General features: G+C 51.9%; 5 protein-coding genes across 5 annotated transcripts; 1 reads left to right on the top strand and 4 right to left on the bottom strand.

Moving 5' to 3' along the window:
• Positions 1-101: 101 nt before the first annotated feature.
• On the bottom strand, positions 102-1127 carry HO173_001681 (uncharacterized protein; the record flags this gene model as incomplete). The annotated part of the gene is made up of 1 exon (XM_037303618.1): positions 102-1127. The coding sequence occupies one exon, from the start codon at positions 1125-1127 to the stop codon at positions 102-104; it is 1026 nt and encodes a 341-aa protein (XP_037169340.1).
• Positions 1128-1331: 204 nt separating this feature from the next.
• Positions 1332-2165, bottom strand: HO173_001680 (uncharacterized protein; the record flags this gene model as incomplete). Its single annotated transcript, XM_037303617.1, has 4 exons — positions 1332-1522; positions 1576-1650; positions 1791-2090; positions 2150-2165. 4 exons carry the CDS (start codon positions 2163-2165, stop codon positions 1332-1334), a joined length of 582 nt encoding a protein of 193 aa, XP_037169339.1.
• A 555-nt stretch (positions 2166-2720) lies between these two features.
• Positions 2721-3458, top strand: HO173_001679 (uncharacterized protein; the record flags this gene model as incomplete). The annotated part of the gene is made up of 4 exons (XM_037303616.1): positions 2721-2753; positions 2936-3182; positions 3245-3297; positions 3453-3458. 4 exons carry the CDS (start codon positions 2721-2723, stop codon positions 3456-3458), a joined length of 339 nt encoding a protein of 112 aa, XP_037169338.1.
• A 356-nt stretch (positions 3459-3814) lies between these two features.
• Positions 3815-9312, bottom strand: HO173_001678 (uncharacterized protein; the record flags this gene model as incomplete). The annotated part of the gene is made up of 6 exons (XM_037303615.1): positions 3815-5086; positions 5141-5521; positions 5578-6755; positions 7345-8935; positions 9000-9132; positions 9182-9312. 6 exons carry the CDS (start codon positions 9310-9312, stop codon positions 3815-3817), a joined length of 4686 nt encoding a protein of 1561 aa, XP_037169337.1.
• Positions 9313-9769: 457 nt separating this feature from the next.
• HO173_001677 (uncharacterized protein) lies at positions 9770-12641 on the bottom strand (the record flags this gene model as incomplete). Its single annotated transcript, XM_037303614.1, has 5 exons — positions 9770-9909; positions 9958-10099; positions 10146-11199; positions 11248-12391; positions 12449-12641. 5 exons carry the CDS (start codon positions 12639-12641, stop codon positions 9770-9772), a joined length of 2673 nt encoding a protein of 890 aa, XP_037169336.1.
• Positions 12642-14052: the final 1411 nt, after the last annotated feature.

Raw genomic sequence — 14052 nt, 5'->3', positions numbered from 1 at the left:
TACTGCATAGATGATCACTGCTCCAGTATGTTCTAAACCTCACGCTTTACGTTCAGATGCATCACATCTCCCCATCCCAATCTCGCCCTCTTGCACTATCATCAAAAGTTCCCCTTAACCTTCCCCTCTAAATACTTCCCATAGATCACCTCTTCCTCCCCTTCTTTCCCAGGCACCCCAGCATCCCAATCAGGCTCAAAGAAGAATGGCACACTGACCCGATACCCCCCTCCTCTATGCAAAACTCTGTGTCTCGTCGCCTTCCACTTCCCTCCGCTCCACCGAGACATCATATCTCCAATGTTCACAACAAGGGCTCCGTCCATTGGATCAACGTCCACCCATCTACCCTCTTCCCCTTCACTCTCGACCCAAGCTTGTAAAGCGCCGGCTGTCTCGTCGGCGAGTAGAAGCGTCACGCAGCCGTAGTCTGAATGGGCGCCACAGGACACACCACCCTCGTCTTTGCCCGTCGTGCCATCTTCAGGCAAAGGCGGATAACCAATCGCCCTCATGACCCAGGCACTCCTCCTCGTATTCCCCACAAACACCTCTTCCATGCCGTGGCCGAGCGCTAGACCCATCGCTTTCACCACCGCCGTACCCAATTCCGACATCTTCTCCACATACTCCTCGTACACCTCCCTGAACCCTTCCGGGTAAGCCGGCCAAGCGTTCACCCCCTTGAGGAGCTCGTACGGCCCTTCCCTACCACCACCCGCGCGGCCATCCTCCCTCCCGCCGCCGGCGCTCTCGAACGGTTCCCCTTCCCTCACCGGCCTGTACCAATCGATGGCCTCGTGCCAATCCCGCTTCCCCTCCGTCACGTTGTCGCCCACGACCTGGTATCCCCTCGCCCCGTCTCCCGTCCCGACCCCGACGCCGAGCCGTCTGATCCGCTCCTTCTCCGCGGCGGGGGCGTGGAGGAAGAAGGCGCGGGCGAGGGCGAGGACGCGGGAGGTGAGGGCGCGGCTGAGGTTGTGGTTTGTGAGGTAGAAGAAGCCTGGGTTGGTGCAGGCGGCGGAGAGGGAGGCGGAGGTGGAGTGGAGGCGGGATGGGGTGGAGGGGTGGAGGAAGGGGGATATGTCGATTGTGGGGAGTGGGGATGCGGGTGGGGAGGGGGGCATGGTGGGGGGGAGGTGGAGCGGGGTAGACGGGCGAATAGGCGTGCTGGCTTGGGGAGTGGACCGATGTTTGTACGTTTTCTTTTGTTGAATGGGTGAGATGGGTAGATGGTTGTGTGGACGATTCTGAAATGTTCGTTCGGATATCTAAACTGTGCCTTGTCGCTGGACAATGCTCGCTCAAAGACTACATCAAATTTTCGCCAATCATGCATACATGTCGTCCCACTCCCCATCTTCTTCCTCGTCCTTGGGTGGTGGAGGAGGCTCTTTCTCCTTTACCAGATCTTTCCTGTCCAGGGGACATGTAGCGTGCAACTTCAACCAGGGTGCTATGCATTCCAGATCGAACATGTGGTTTCTGTTGCATGGGAGACGCACGACGAGAGGATACTCATCTGTAACCCGGTGTTAGCGAAGAAAGCAGTGAATGGTGTGGCTGTAGATATACCATCTAAGAAAGGATTGCCGCAAATTGGGCAGTCCATTGACGGCTTCAGAAGCTTGTTCGGCACTCGCTCGAGCTCTGCAGGCGTAGCCAGGGTCAGCCGTGGGACCGTAGAACGGTACTTTTAAACATGAGAGAGTCCCGGAATCCTTTTCCTTCAAATCCAAGCAGTAGCGGCGCAGTAGCCCAGTCTTCCCCGGGGTAGACTTCTCACTCACCATCCAAAAACCCTTGACTAACCCCCTTCACTTCCTTCGGCGGCGCCTGTGAGTTCGCAACCAAAAGCTCTATCATGCCATCCAAAGGCCCTTCCCCACTCCGATCCGGTCTCATTCTCTCGAATGCCTCGGCCAGCGTTCTGAAGGCGGCAGAGACATCACCGGGTACTGGCAATGCGTTGCCGTTTGATACGTCAGTGGTATCGACGTGTTGGAGAGTGGAGAAGAAGGTGGAAAGGTCAGGACGGCGAGGAGGGTGAGAAGGCTCCGTAGTGGAGGGTTTGGGGACGTTGTGCTCGACTGGTGCGAGCGAGGTTAGTGGGCGGTTTGTGACGAGGAGGGCGAAAGGAGTGGAGTACCTTCGTAAGACGCCATTTCGATGACAAGAGATCTTCACTCGGATTTTGAGGCGGTACAAATGGTGGTGGCAGTGTCAGGCGATTGAAGAGAGAGTAGGAGCGTGTGTGTCTAGCTTGTTGATTTGTCGCAAGTTTGCAGGCATCATGGAACTGCGCGTTCACACATCAGATCAATCTGATAAGATAAAGATCAACGCTAATTTACTATCCCGCTACCTGAGCGCCGTTTGCTTTTAAAATGCGCCGCTTGACCCGCCAACCACGCCGACAATTCCGACAAATATGGTTAAAGGCAGTGAGAGAGAGTCTAACAAAAAGCCTCACTTTGCTGATCATATGTATTACGAGTAAATATAGCAGCACCAGCAGCCCCGAACTTCGAGCTTGAACAGCTGCTCTTTCCCAATCAGTACAACAATCGAGAGGGGATCCACCAGAAAGCAGAGCAGCTTTTGTTGATTTATCAACTTGTCGACAATTTTGCTCGGCATGGCATGGTGCATAGGTTGAAAATCCCGCATGAATGCCACAAGACCTCGATTGAGGCAGTGAACTCTAGCATCAGAAAAAGATGCCGACGTTAACAGCAACTCTTCTCTTCGGTGTAAGTAGATCCATCCGATGTTCCTGACAGCTTATTTTTGCAAAGCCAGCGTTTTTGGTACCTTTGAACCTCTTCCAAAGGCTATATATTCATCCCCCTTTCCTATCTCGATGTCAAACTTGTTCCATAGTATGCATAGTCTTTGAGCCTTACAAGCCTCCCTGATCTCCTCTATTCGAAAGAACCAAGCCAAGCGCCACCCTTCCCCACGCCCTAATACCAGACGACCGCACCAACAACCCATTTCCGGCCGCAAATCAACATCAAGTAGCATGTCTTCCGGCTGGATAGGTCCTGGCGCCCGCACCGCGCCTCAGAACCAGGAGGATAACGCCAATTACGAAGCTATCAAGGCCCAGGTAGAAAAAGACGAGCAGGAGAAGAGGGAGGCGGAAAACGCTAAACGTGCGAGTGAGGGTCTGCCGCCTTGTAAGTATTCTGTTTGAGTCCATGTCAGAGTATTTAGGAAGCTGATAGGCGGTGATATGCAGTGAGAGACAGCGTTTGGAAAAAGGTCAAAAAGGGCATCCAAAAAGCCTTCATGGTTCGTACATTGCGGAGCTGATTCTTCCTCGTCGGTAGTAGGATCGAGTCACGAGACATGTCTCGGGAGCAAAAGGACCTTTCTACTCCTGAGACCTGTCTTGCAACTCCATTTTCTGCCTCGAATGGACTTTGCTGACTCCGAAATCTGCGTAGATGTAGTGAGTGAAATTTTTGGATTCTGACTTGAGAAGACACGAGATCGATACTCACTAGAGAGGTACTGACATCGAAATTGGGAGTGATTGTCGGATGCCCAGACTCGGGACTTCTGAGATGAGGGGATGCCGAGCATGTCCCATTACCAAAGGTTTGGGAGACCCGTGTTGTTCAACGCATTTCTGCTATATATCTGCATAATCTATTCCACTCGCTATCTCGAAATCTGCTATCGTTAACAGAATGCATGCCCCCCATCGTACAAGACCGAAGCTTATTGCAATATCCATTTACCTTAGGCTGTAAGCATCTCGCCTCAGGAAAAAAGTCACTGCTCGCTTGCTGTCGTCACATCCTTCTCAGCTCCAAAAGAATTCTCTGTCCACCGTCGTCTTCTCCTTTTGACCCTTCGGTTCTGGCTTCTGAATGTGCGACACGCCTTTCTTGATGATTTTGGCGGGCTTGGGTCCCTTTGCCTCAGCATTTGTATCTTGGTGGTTTCCAGCCGTCTTGTTGCTGTCCAACTTATTCCAATAGGTAATTTCGATGTCACTATCATCGTCATCGGTCTGTTCAGAATGCTTGTCCTTGCTGTTTCTCTTCCTCGCGTCAATAACATCGACATCGCTTGACGCCTTGTGCTCCTTGTTAGTTTCACGGTGACCTTTTTTCTCGCCTCTCGGATGCTTTTCGCTTTTGCCTTCGGCGTGCAGCTCGGAGGTTGGCCCAGCTGCCCTAGCACGAGCCTTTTCGGCATCCCTAACCATTCCAACTGTCCAAGCGTTATTCTCCGGAGCCCGTGTCTCACTACGACGAGACTCGTCGTACTCGAAAATCTCGACATCGGGGCTACCCATCACAACATCGACATCATTCAGTCCTCCGGCCACGGACGTCGGAGCGCTCAGCGCCTGAGTGCTGGCCTCCGCGGCCTCTTTTGAGCTACGCCCAGTAGCTGTGATGCCCTGAACACTAATAGTTGAACGCAGATGTAGTGCTGGGACAGGAGAGTTGGGGTGATTAAGTCGGGTAGCCGGCACATCAACGGCAGTACTACTCGAGCTTGAGGACATCGCAGCACGACCAGAGTTCCACTGATTGAGATACGTAGCGGCATGCTCTGACATAGGGAGCCTGGGGCCTGGGTGCGACTGAGCACCGCGAAAGCTAGACTTGTGAAACTGGGCAGCGGAGGAGTCAGCGAGCATGCGTCCTGGATCAGACTGCAACGCAGGATAAGGGTAGCTTGGATGACCTCGTATGCTGACTGGTCGGTCAGAAAAAGTGTTTTGAGTACCCGCTGGTGAATGCAAACCAGCAAGACGAGCCCGATGCTTGTCGAGTCGAGCTTTTGCTGAACCAGCGTCCGTACTTCTCCGAGTCGGGTTCAATGCAGGACCACGTGAGCTATTAGAGTGTGTTTCAGCTGCTCCAGACCCACCGGCAAAAGTCTTCGAAGACGAGCGGGGCTTAGAACGGGCAGAGCTTGCTTTTTCAAGCTGACCAGCTGCACTGACCAACCGTGAGACACCATTCTCATCTTGTTCCGAACGGAGACGAACTCCCGGAGTCTGATCTACTCCGGCGTAGAACAGAAGGGTGTCGGCTGCTTCGAGGATTTCTGGAGAGTGCTGAGACTGATGTTAGTGTTTCTTATTCGAATTGATGGGGACTGGCGGACATACCTCTCGAACCCGGACACCCCCCGAAGGTCCATTGGGATGATCTTGAGTGGCTATCCGATGCTGGGCCTGACGAGAAGTCAAGAGGGCCGCATGTTGCTGTGAGAGGAAGGCCTGAGCTGGAAAACGAGGTGTATTAGTAGCACCTCGGTATGAGAACGAGGTTTGGGGTGGGCCAGGCGTTGGATGATTTGCCTGCTGTCGTGAGAGATAGGCCTGCTGTCGATCGCGAGCCGCTATCATCTGTTCCACATAAGTTGCACCAGATGACGACAGCTGGTTTGAGATGAACGCTTGCTGGTTGTGAGCCGCTACTTGGTCCCTATCTGCTGCCGGCCGCGTGCTTTGGTGTGAGCTCAAGGCCTGTCCATTGCGAGCCTCCATCTGCTTTGCATTCGCGTAAGCCTGAGCCTGCTGGTTCAAGCGGAGGATCTGTTGACTGCGCACCGCCACCCGGTCCACGTTTGCTGCAGTGTGAGCATGCTGCGGAGAGATGGAGGCTTGCGCCGTACGAGGAGCCGGATGGACCGCCTGCTCGTGTGAGGTGGGGGCTTTGTCTGGCCGAGGAGCTTGACGATTCGTTGGTTGGCTGTTGGCGAAAGCAAGTTGGTTGCGAGCCGCCTGCTACCACACGCCCGCCGGGGGCGGTAGACGGCGGGTTTGATCTGATCAGGAGCCAACTCAGTGGCCTGCTGGTGTGCCATTAAGGGTGGAGCGGGACGAGGAGCTTGACGATTCGTTGGTTGGCTGTTGGCGAAAGCAAGTTGATTGCGAGCCGCCTGCTTATCCACATCTGCCCCAGGCCGGGGGCGGTAGATGGCGGGTTTGATCTGACTAGGAGCCAACTGAGTGGCCTGCTGATGAGATATGGATGACTGGGAAGGATGACGAGCTTGAGGGCTTGTCTCCTGGTCGCCAACAAAGCCATATCGACTAGACATTGTTTGTCTGCCTAGGCTGTCATAAACTCGCAGGATCCTCTGGTGCTCTGAGTCACCTTCTTCTCCATAGATGTGAGGATCTCTCTGCGTCGCCCGGGTTACGCTCTCGGATGCAGTTGTGTTGGCAGCTGGTACAACCGGCGTCAACACTGGCAATTCTCCGGATGCTACAACAGGCCACAATCTGGGCAAGTCATCTTCATGGTCTTCGTGATGGTCATCGTTCATGATGACGGTTATTTCCTTCCTATCTTGCTTGCTTGCATCATTCACCTCTGCGTTCTCCATTGTGCGAGCAGGCTCCAACATCGGGACATCATCATCTTCGTCGTCGCTGATGACCTGAACTCTCCTTCTAGCATGCGTCTTACCCGCCTTCTTATATCCCCGCTCGCTATCTGCATCATCGTCCTCGATGAGATGGTTAGCGTCCGATCCAGGCACATCGTGCAATCCACCACCGAAGACATGGGTCCCATCCCCGGCCTTGCGCCAACACAACGAACACACGTGCTGGCCGCATTCCGTGCAGCGGTACAGGGTCAGCTTGTTGTGCCTGTCACACGAGTCGCATTTGGCGGTGTGGACCCTGACTTCTACAAAGGTGGTGTGGAGCCGAGACACGCTTGGTGCGCTCGTTGTTGGATCGGAGACCGGTGTTGGAGGGTTGAGTCTGGCTGTGTGGATTGTTCTTGCCATGATGAGGCGGTGAGATTGTACCACCTCTCAAGAATTGAGGGGATTGATGGCCGAATCAAAGCCCAAGTGATAGAAACTTCGGATTTTATGCTGATGGATGGAAGTGTGGTTGCAAGTGTTGATTTGTGATGTGTTAAAAGAAGTATTTGTAGTCAAAGGGGCGGAGAAGAGGTCTTAAGTAACGGAGATGGGCGGAGGGGAAGTGAAATCTCGAGAGTAAGAAATTCAACACTTCACTGCAACTCTCACCAGAGTGAATGAAAACTGCTGCGGGCAATCTGCTAAGATGAACATGTCACACAAACTGAAAATGAAACTGTGAATGTGCTCTGTATGATTTCTATCCTCTTTGTGTTGGCTATTCACTCGAGTGTGGTATCTCAGGTATGAAACTTTTGAGGTCGTACAACCCACGTAACCCTGATTGGCTGACAACCCCTCACACCGGCTCATATGGTCTCACTCTTCGGGTTAGATTCCCATTTCAATCGTCCGTGTCTATTTGTGCACTGTACAATGGGTGAGACGAGATCACAAAATCCCCCGAATCTGCAGATTTTGACTTACAAATCCCCCCATCGAGACCGGTCACTACGGCTTCTCCCTCGGCTACAGCCCCTTTGTCCTTGCCCTGGCTCCGGTCATCCTTCATAAAAGGGAAGGCAAGTACCTCTTTGATGTTGTAATGGTTCGTCAAGAACATGACCAAGCGGTCAATTCCCATACCCCAGCCTCCAGTTGGTGGCAACCCATATTCCAAAGCCGTTATGAAGCTCTCGTCAATGGCCGGCACTTCATCATCGCCCTGGGCTTTCATTTTGGCTTGTTCCTCAAAAGCTTCTCGTTGCGCGAAGGGATTATTTTGTTCGCTGTAAGCGTTTACGATCTCTTTCTTGCAGACAAAGGCTTCGAACCGCTCACAGAGACCCGGATGCTTGCGGTGTACTTTGGCAAGAGGAGACATGATCTGAGGGTGATTGGTGATAAATGTGGGATTAACGATCTTCTCTTCGATGAATTCGCCAACAAGTTTGTCCAGCATCCGGGCGTTTGTTTGCGGTGGCGAGCATTCGATATTCATTTTCTTGAGAACACGCTTGAGGAAATCGGTAGAAGCCTCCGTATGTAGCTCCGGGCTAGGCGGAAATTTCTCTCCGCACGCTTCCTCGAGAGCTGGTATCATCTCGACACGCTTCCAAGGCTTTGCCCAATTGATGTGGTACTGCTCCCCTGTCTGGGGGTCAAACTTAGTCTCGTAGCTGCCGGTGACGTGCTTCACCAAACCAGATACCAGATCTTCGGTAATTTCCATGACATCAAACACATCTGCGTATGCCATATAGAACTCGCAGGTCGTGAACTCCGGGTTGTGGGTCAAATCAATGCCTTCGTTTCTGAATTGCTTGCCTATTTCGTAGACTCGATCGAACCCGCCAACAATCATTTTCTTGAGATCTAGTTCTGGTGCGATCCGCAAGTAGAGGGTCATGTTCAGCTCGTTGTGGTGCGTCATAAAAGGTTTGGCGGTCGCTCCCCCTGCTATAGCGGTCAATACAGGGGTCTCCACCTCAATGAAATCCATCCCGTCGAAGAATTTTTGGATGTAGCGGATAATCTCATGACGCTTGCGGAAGACATCCACCGAAGCCTCGTTCATGATCCAGTCCAGGTGTCTTTGTCGGTATCTTTGCTCTTGATCCTTGAAACCATAGTGATCTGATGGGAGTTGGTGTAGACTTGGTGTAAGCATTTTGACTTCTCTTGCGAATAGGGAGAGTTCGCCCTCGGGTCGATTCCTGGGAGCTGTCCGTCCCGGGTAGCCTGTAACCCATATAATGTCATTACGCCGTATATGTTCATGTTGTTGTTCGAAAGTCAACGGGCCCGCTGCCTCTTGAGCTTGACACATTATCTGGAGCTTGCCGCCCTTGTGCCTCAGATCATAAAATATGAGCTTGGGTCCTGCCTCTCGCTTGGTGAAAACCCTGCCTGCGAGACTGACTTCCACGTCTTTGAGGTGCTCGCCTGTCTTGATATGCTGGTATTTCGGTATGAATCCACCCACGGTTTCATTATGCGGGGGGTTGGCCCCATGAATGTCGAAATGAGGGGCGCGGTGGAGTTCGCGGGCGGTGCGCGATCGGATCTCTGTATATTGCTACGGGGCAAGGATCAAGATTCAGCGTCCTTCGTCGCTCTTGGATGGACCGCAAGAAACCTACATTTGGCGTCAATTCAGCTTCCTGAGCGACAGCAGACACCTTTTTCTCGGCCTGGGGTGGGGCGGTTGCCGCTTTGGCCGCCTTCTTCTCCTCACGCTCCTTCTCTTTCTGACGTCTCTTTTGCTCACTCTTGCTGTGACAGGGTCAGAAGGAGCAGTGATTGGAGTGGGATGAAAGCGAACCTGATCTTCTCCCCTGAGGAATCTTCTGTGGGGTCCATAGCTTCTTGCCCGTCCTTTGTACGAATTGGAAGCTTCACCGGCCGGTCGTTCTCCTCCTGAGAAGGGTTGCCATCTGGCGTTGACTGTGACATGAATGGTAATTCACACGGAGGAATTTCATCGAGGTCGCATTCACGGTTGTTGCGGAGGGAAGAAGGCAAGGACGGGCATTTGAATTGAGTCACGAAAAATAGATGGCTACGCGAGATTATGAAGTCACGTGCAATGATTCATTCTCAGCGAACGTGGTGCGAGTCACAAATTGCTTCAAGCAATAGCATGCCACGGACTACAGCTTCACCGTTGATATCTATAGAGGGTCAAGGCTTCAGTTGAGGTATGCAGAGCGAGACTATTGATCTATCTAACGACGCTGACACGAAGATCCCTCAATTTGATGTCAACGTCTCCGTTCATGACCCTTTCGCGCACAGTCCTCTTCAACTTCTAACGTACTTCCTTATTAAGTCGACAATTCTGACCGGCTCTCGTAACAATAAGCACTAACGTGGGGTGTTACTGCGGTAGACTTATCGCGGTGCCGACCACTTACTCACACAGCTCATCTTGCGACAGACCGTCGAGACGCTCCCGGGCTTTCTGAATTGTGTCTCTCTCCTTCTTCAATTGGGCACGACGCTCCTCATCTCTGGGATTGGCAGCCATAAGAATAGCAAAGCGCTCATACGCTAAGAGAATGTTAGTGCAACTTCAGTAGATTGACATCCAATTCCTACCTCCATCCTCGATCACACCAAATTGCTGCTTCATCTCTCGTCCAATATTGTCGCGGCATTTGTTAAATAGTTCGCAATGAATGCTAGCACAGACGACATCCACAAAGCGAGAGTAAGCACACTCGTAGTAGCCTTTGACAGTCTGCTCCCTAGTCAGCAAGGTCATTAACACCTGAGATAGCACCTACGCTCATAGCGACAATCTCTCTGTTATACGTCTCTGGTCCAAGCTGAGCATCCGAAAGCTTAGAGATCTTCTCGATGCGAGTCTGTCCACTTGTTGACTTTCCTGTCTGGGCCTCTTGTTCGTCCAAGTAAGCGCCTGCACGAGCCTCGCGGCGCTTGGTTTGAAGCATAGTAAGTGCTCTTCCTTCGGCCAACTCCAAAGATTCGTCATTGAAGGTCTTAGGCTTGGACGTCTCCCACCTCAGAACCTGCATCACGAGTTGGCGTTGTTGAGACAGTACTTCCTCGAAGAACGACTCGCAAATTTTCATGACCTTCTCGTAGAAAAGCGTCTTGGCATATTTGCCGAACACCTTTTCAACCTGTTCGAAGACCATTGCTTCGCATAGCTGCTTGGTTCCGGTCAAGAAGCGATTGACGGGCTCTTCCCAGTGCTCCATGCTCATCACGATCATTCTCTCAGTGGCCTTTGGATCGATCTGATTCGGCAACCCAATATAAGCATCCTGGATGATATCACGGACCTCGGAAAGGTCGAAGCGTCTGGAGGACGACAATGCTGTCAATCGAGGTGCGCTATTGAGTGTTCGTGGAATTTTCTGTGGAGTGTGCTGCACTGAGGCAAGCGGACGCTTCTGACCGGATCGTTGGACGACTGGACTTGGCTTGCAGGGTACGTCGTCATCGTCAGAGTCGATGGGGATAGGAGTTGTATTTCCCCTAGCTGTAGGCGTTGGTGTCCCAGACATGCTGCTGGGGCCAGTACCGCGAGAAGAATGGCCATGGCTAGGAGTTTGTGGGCTTGGCATCAAAACGAGTACAGGACGAGTGTCAGCCAAGTCCTTGCGGAACTTTCTTGCCAAGCGATTCCATTCTTTCTGAAACGAGTTGACGTGTGAGCCTCCGTCAATGTGCTTTTCTATCTCCCTCTCAAACCTATTCAGCTCCCCCATCACGATCGCAGGTAGGTTGCCATCTATGGGCTCTGGTAATTCTTGGAGTTTGGCGTCGATCAGCTCGGCCTTTCGCTGCACCTGGTCGGCGATCCGTGGAAGGCTGCCCATGTGATTAGTAGAAGCTAAGAAACATTGAGGCGATGTTTACCTTGCTCGAATTTGAGCTGTCAGGCGTTCTGAAAGAGCTGATACCAACTGCAACGTACCAAAGCGATGACTGTACGCGCTGAGAGTAGTCGTCCATGGCTCTTCTTCGTCGAAGAAGGCTTGCTCCTCAAGTCTTGCGGTGGCATGATCAACGCGAGTATCCGGGTTGTTCTTGATGACATGATAGCCAAATCCCAGACGAAAAGTCTCACCATTCAGTATTCCAAGCCACTGGTCCAACGACTCACCCACCTGCATCCTATCTGGTTTGGTGAGACACCCGATTGTTCGGCCCTGGGCTTTGAGCTCCCTTATGAGTCTAGAGGCCCTTGAATTTGCTGGGTCATGTGTCATTGGGATGGCGAGAACATTAATGCAGTCCTCTGCCTTTACATAGTCTTTGACCAAGTTTTGGACAAGGGCCAACAAGTAAACCTCCTCATCATCGGAGTCACTGATCACCCCGGGCAAATCTGTGAAGGATAGATTGGGCAATTCGGGGCCAGAAATGTCAAGACGGATGACGTTCGGGGAAAATTTGACCTGATGCTGCTCGTTCGGGTTCGGGTTGCTTGGAAGGTATCTCTCCCATGGGCTACCTGGGTTCAAGGTGGCTAGCTGAGCCAAATAGATAACATGTTCGACCTCATCCTTGGATGTCAAAGTGGCAAAGTGGAATTCCTCGCTCTCCTGAAGGGTCCAAGGTCCGAAGGGCCGAGCACGTGTAGCACCCTCGAGTTTGCTGGCGTTCTTTGCGAGGACTCGACCGGGGACGAGATTGCCTTCGTAAATGTATTTCTTGTGAAGTGATACCTTGCATGTCCACGGCTCCTCCAAACTAGAGCTTTCGCAAAGATTGATCTCTAGAGGGCATCTTGTGCAGGTACCAGCACCGCGAGGAACCTTGATTCCGCTGATACCTTCAATCAACGAGCTTTTGCCCGCGCTCTGATCTCCCACACAGGCGATCTTAGGTAACGGCAAGATCAAGTCTTCGACCCCAAGGTAGCGAAGCTCCTGAATTGCTTGAACCAGTTCTTTGACGCCTCGCCCTAGGGCTTGAAGACCTCCTTCAGCGACTTCGTTCGCATCACTTGAAATGCTGGCAGTCTGTACATTCTGACCTTTGGCGACGATGGTATGATCTATGGAGGGTGTCAGTTGGCGCAGACCATCCCTCCCCCAACAAAATTGTGACTTACCAGTCCTCTTGTGCTCACGGTTCTTCTGGTAGCCTTCGTCCGCCTGACCATCGGTCATGGTGACATCAGAGTCGATAGCAATGGTATCACCTGAGCTAATAGGCTGCTCGTTAGGGTTTTGCTCTGCGGCCACACGTGTGACCGGCATTCTCTGGGCTGCTTGTTGTTCTCTCTTGATCGACTTGCGTGCCATCTGTGACATGTAAGACCACTGTCTTTGCAAGATGGAAGAAGATAACGACGATCAATCTAAAACACTGCTTCAGCCTAAAAACCACGAGTTTTCTAAAGAGATGTGTAAAAGAAGACAGCTCACAAACATTCGTGAAATGAGTAGAAGCTGGAGGATGACTTCAGCGAGGAAAGGGAACCGACAAGGCAGGATATATGAAAGCCATGAATGTGGTGTAAAACTTTTATGACACTAGCAGAGTGGACGCAAATCTTGGGATGATGTCTGGCATGGCTAGGAAAGAAATGTAACATACGAGCTCTCTCTTTAGTAGAGGATTTTGCGTGGCTAGATAGAAAGCATGAGCGATGGCATACACGAGTGCGGTGTAATACAGTCTGGATCAAACCATGATGGCCTAGAAGGACGAGGTGCGTTGTATGGTGAAAGACGGTGGGTGGAAGTGAGGTTTGTAGAAAAGGAATCACTCACTGCGGACTCGAGCTACAAAAGTTCAACCGCTCGGCAGATCGTCACGAAGTCGCGGTGACGAGCAGAAAATATAGAACAGGAATCTGCTGCTTCAAATGATCTCAAGAAGCAGGCAGACATGCTTCCCTTTATACCCATATCCTCCTCTCCATTCCTCCCTTCCATGTCTCCCAATCAGAGGGCCCCATCCCACCACTCACACCCGGAAACCGCGTCCTTTCACGCATCAGCGCATCCCAATGCCCTTTAATCTTGGTCTCGCACCAATGGGAGGGCCTCAAAATGTTCCAGCTCCCGGAGTTGCAAGAACTTACAACTTCTGCCAGCTGCCAAAAGATAAACGTAAGCGAGGCGCCAAGCCTCCACCTCAAGAAGCCTGTCCGCTCTTCGATTTGCCCCAAACCCCTAAGTTGAGTTGTGAGAAGCTGTATCTATCAACAACGTTATCGGCATTAAAACTTGCAGGAGATGAGACATAAGTGGGGTCAGGGTCGAGAGATCAATTTACGAACCGCTACAGCTTGTGGGAGGATTTGGGTGTGGGGCAACGTACTTTCGGAGCATCGGATTGTAAAATGTCGTATCACAGCGCTTTGATGCATTTTCGATGGCCCAAAACGGCTTGCTAATAGATTGGCTAATGCAATGACCCTGACCGAAGCCACTATTCAGGAGCGCTCAAAGCTCACAGATGGCTTCTGTGAGAAAAGCTCACAATCATTGCCTTCAAGATACTAATTTCTCTTCCCTCCCCTGCGCGAGCACCATGTCAAGATTGTACATCATTGTGTGAACCTCTCCTCGGCCTATCTCTTGCGCTTGCTCATTTCATGCACTGGAGGTATGGACGCGTTGTCCGTAAACTCCTTCTATCCGACGTGTATCCATGCTTCAGTATCATTGACTGTTCACTCTTGCCGCGTGACTGGACTGGCTTCGA

This window comes from Letharia columbiana (assembly GCF_014066305.1).
Source record: "Letharia columbiana isolate WasteWater2 chromosome Unknown Sc0000003_s0, whole genome shotgun sequence".
Lineage (NCBI taxonomy): Eukaryota > Fungi > Ascomycota > Lecanoromycetes > Lecanorales > Parmeliaceae > Letharia > Letharia columbiana.
This window is presented reverse-complemented; position numbering and strand designations above follow the sequence as displayed.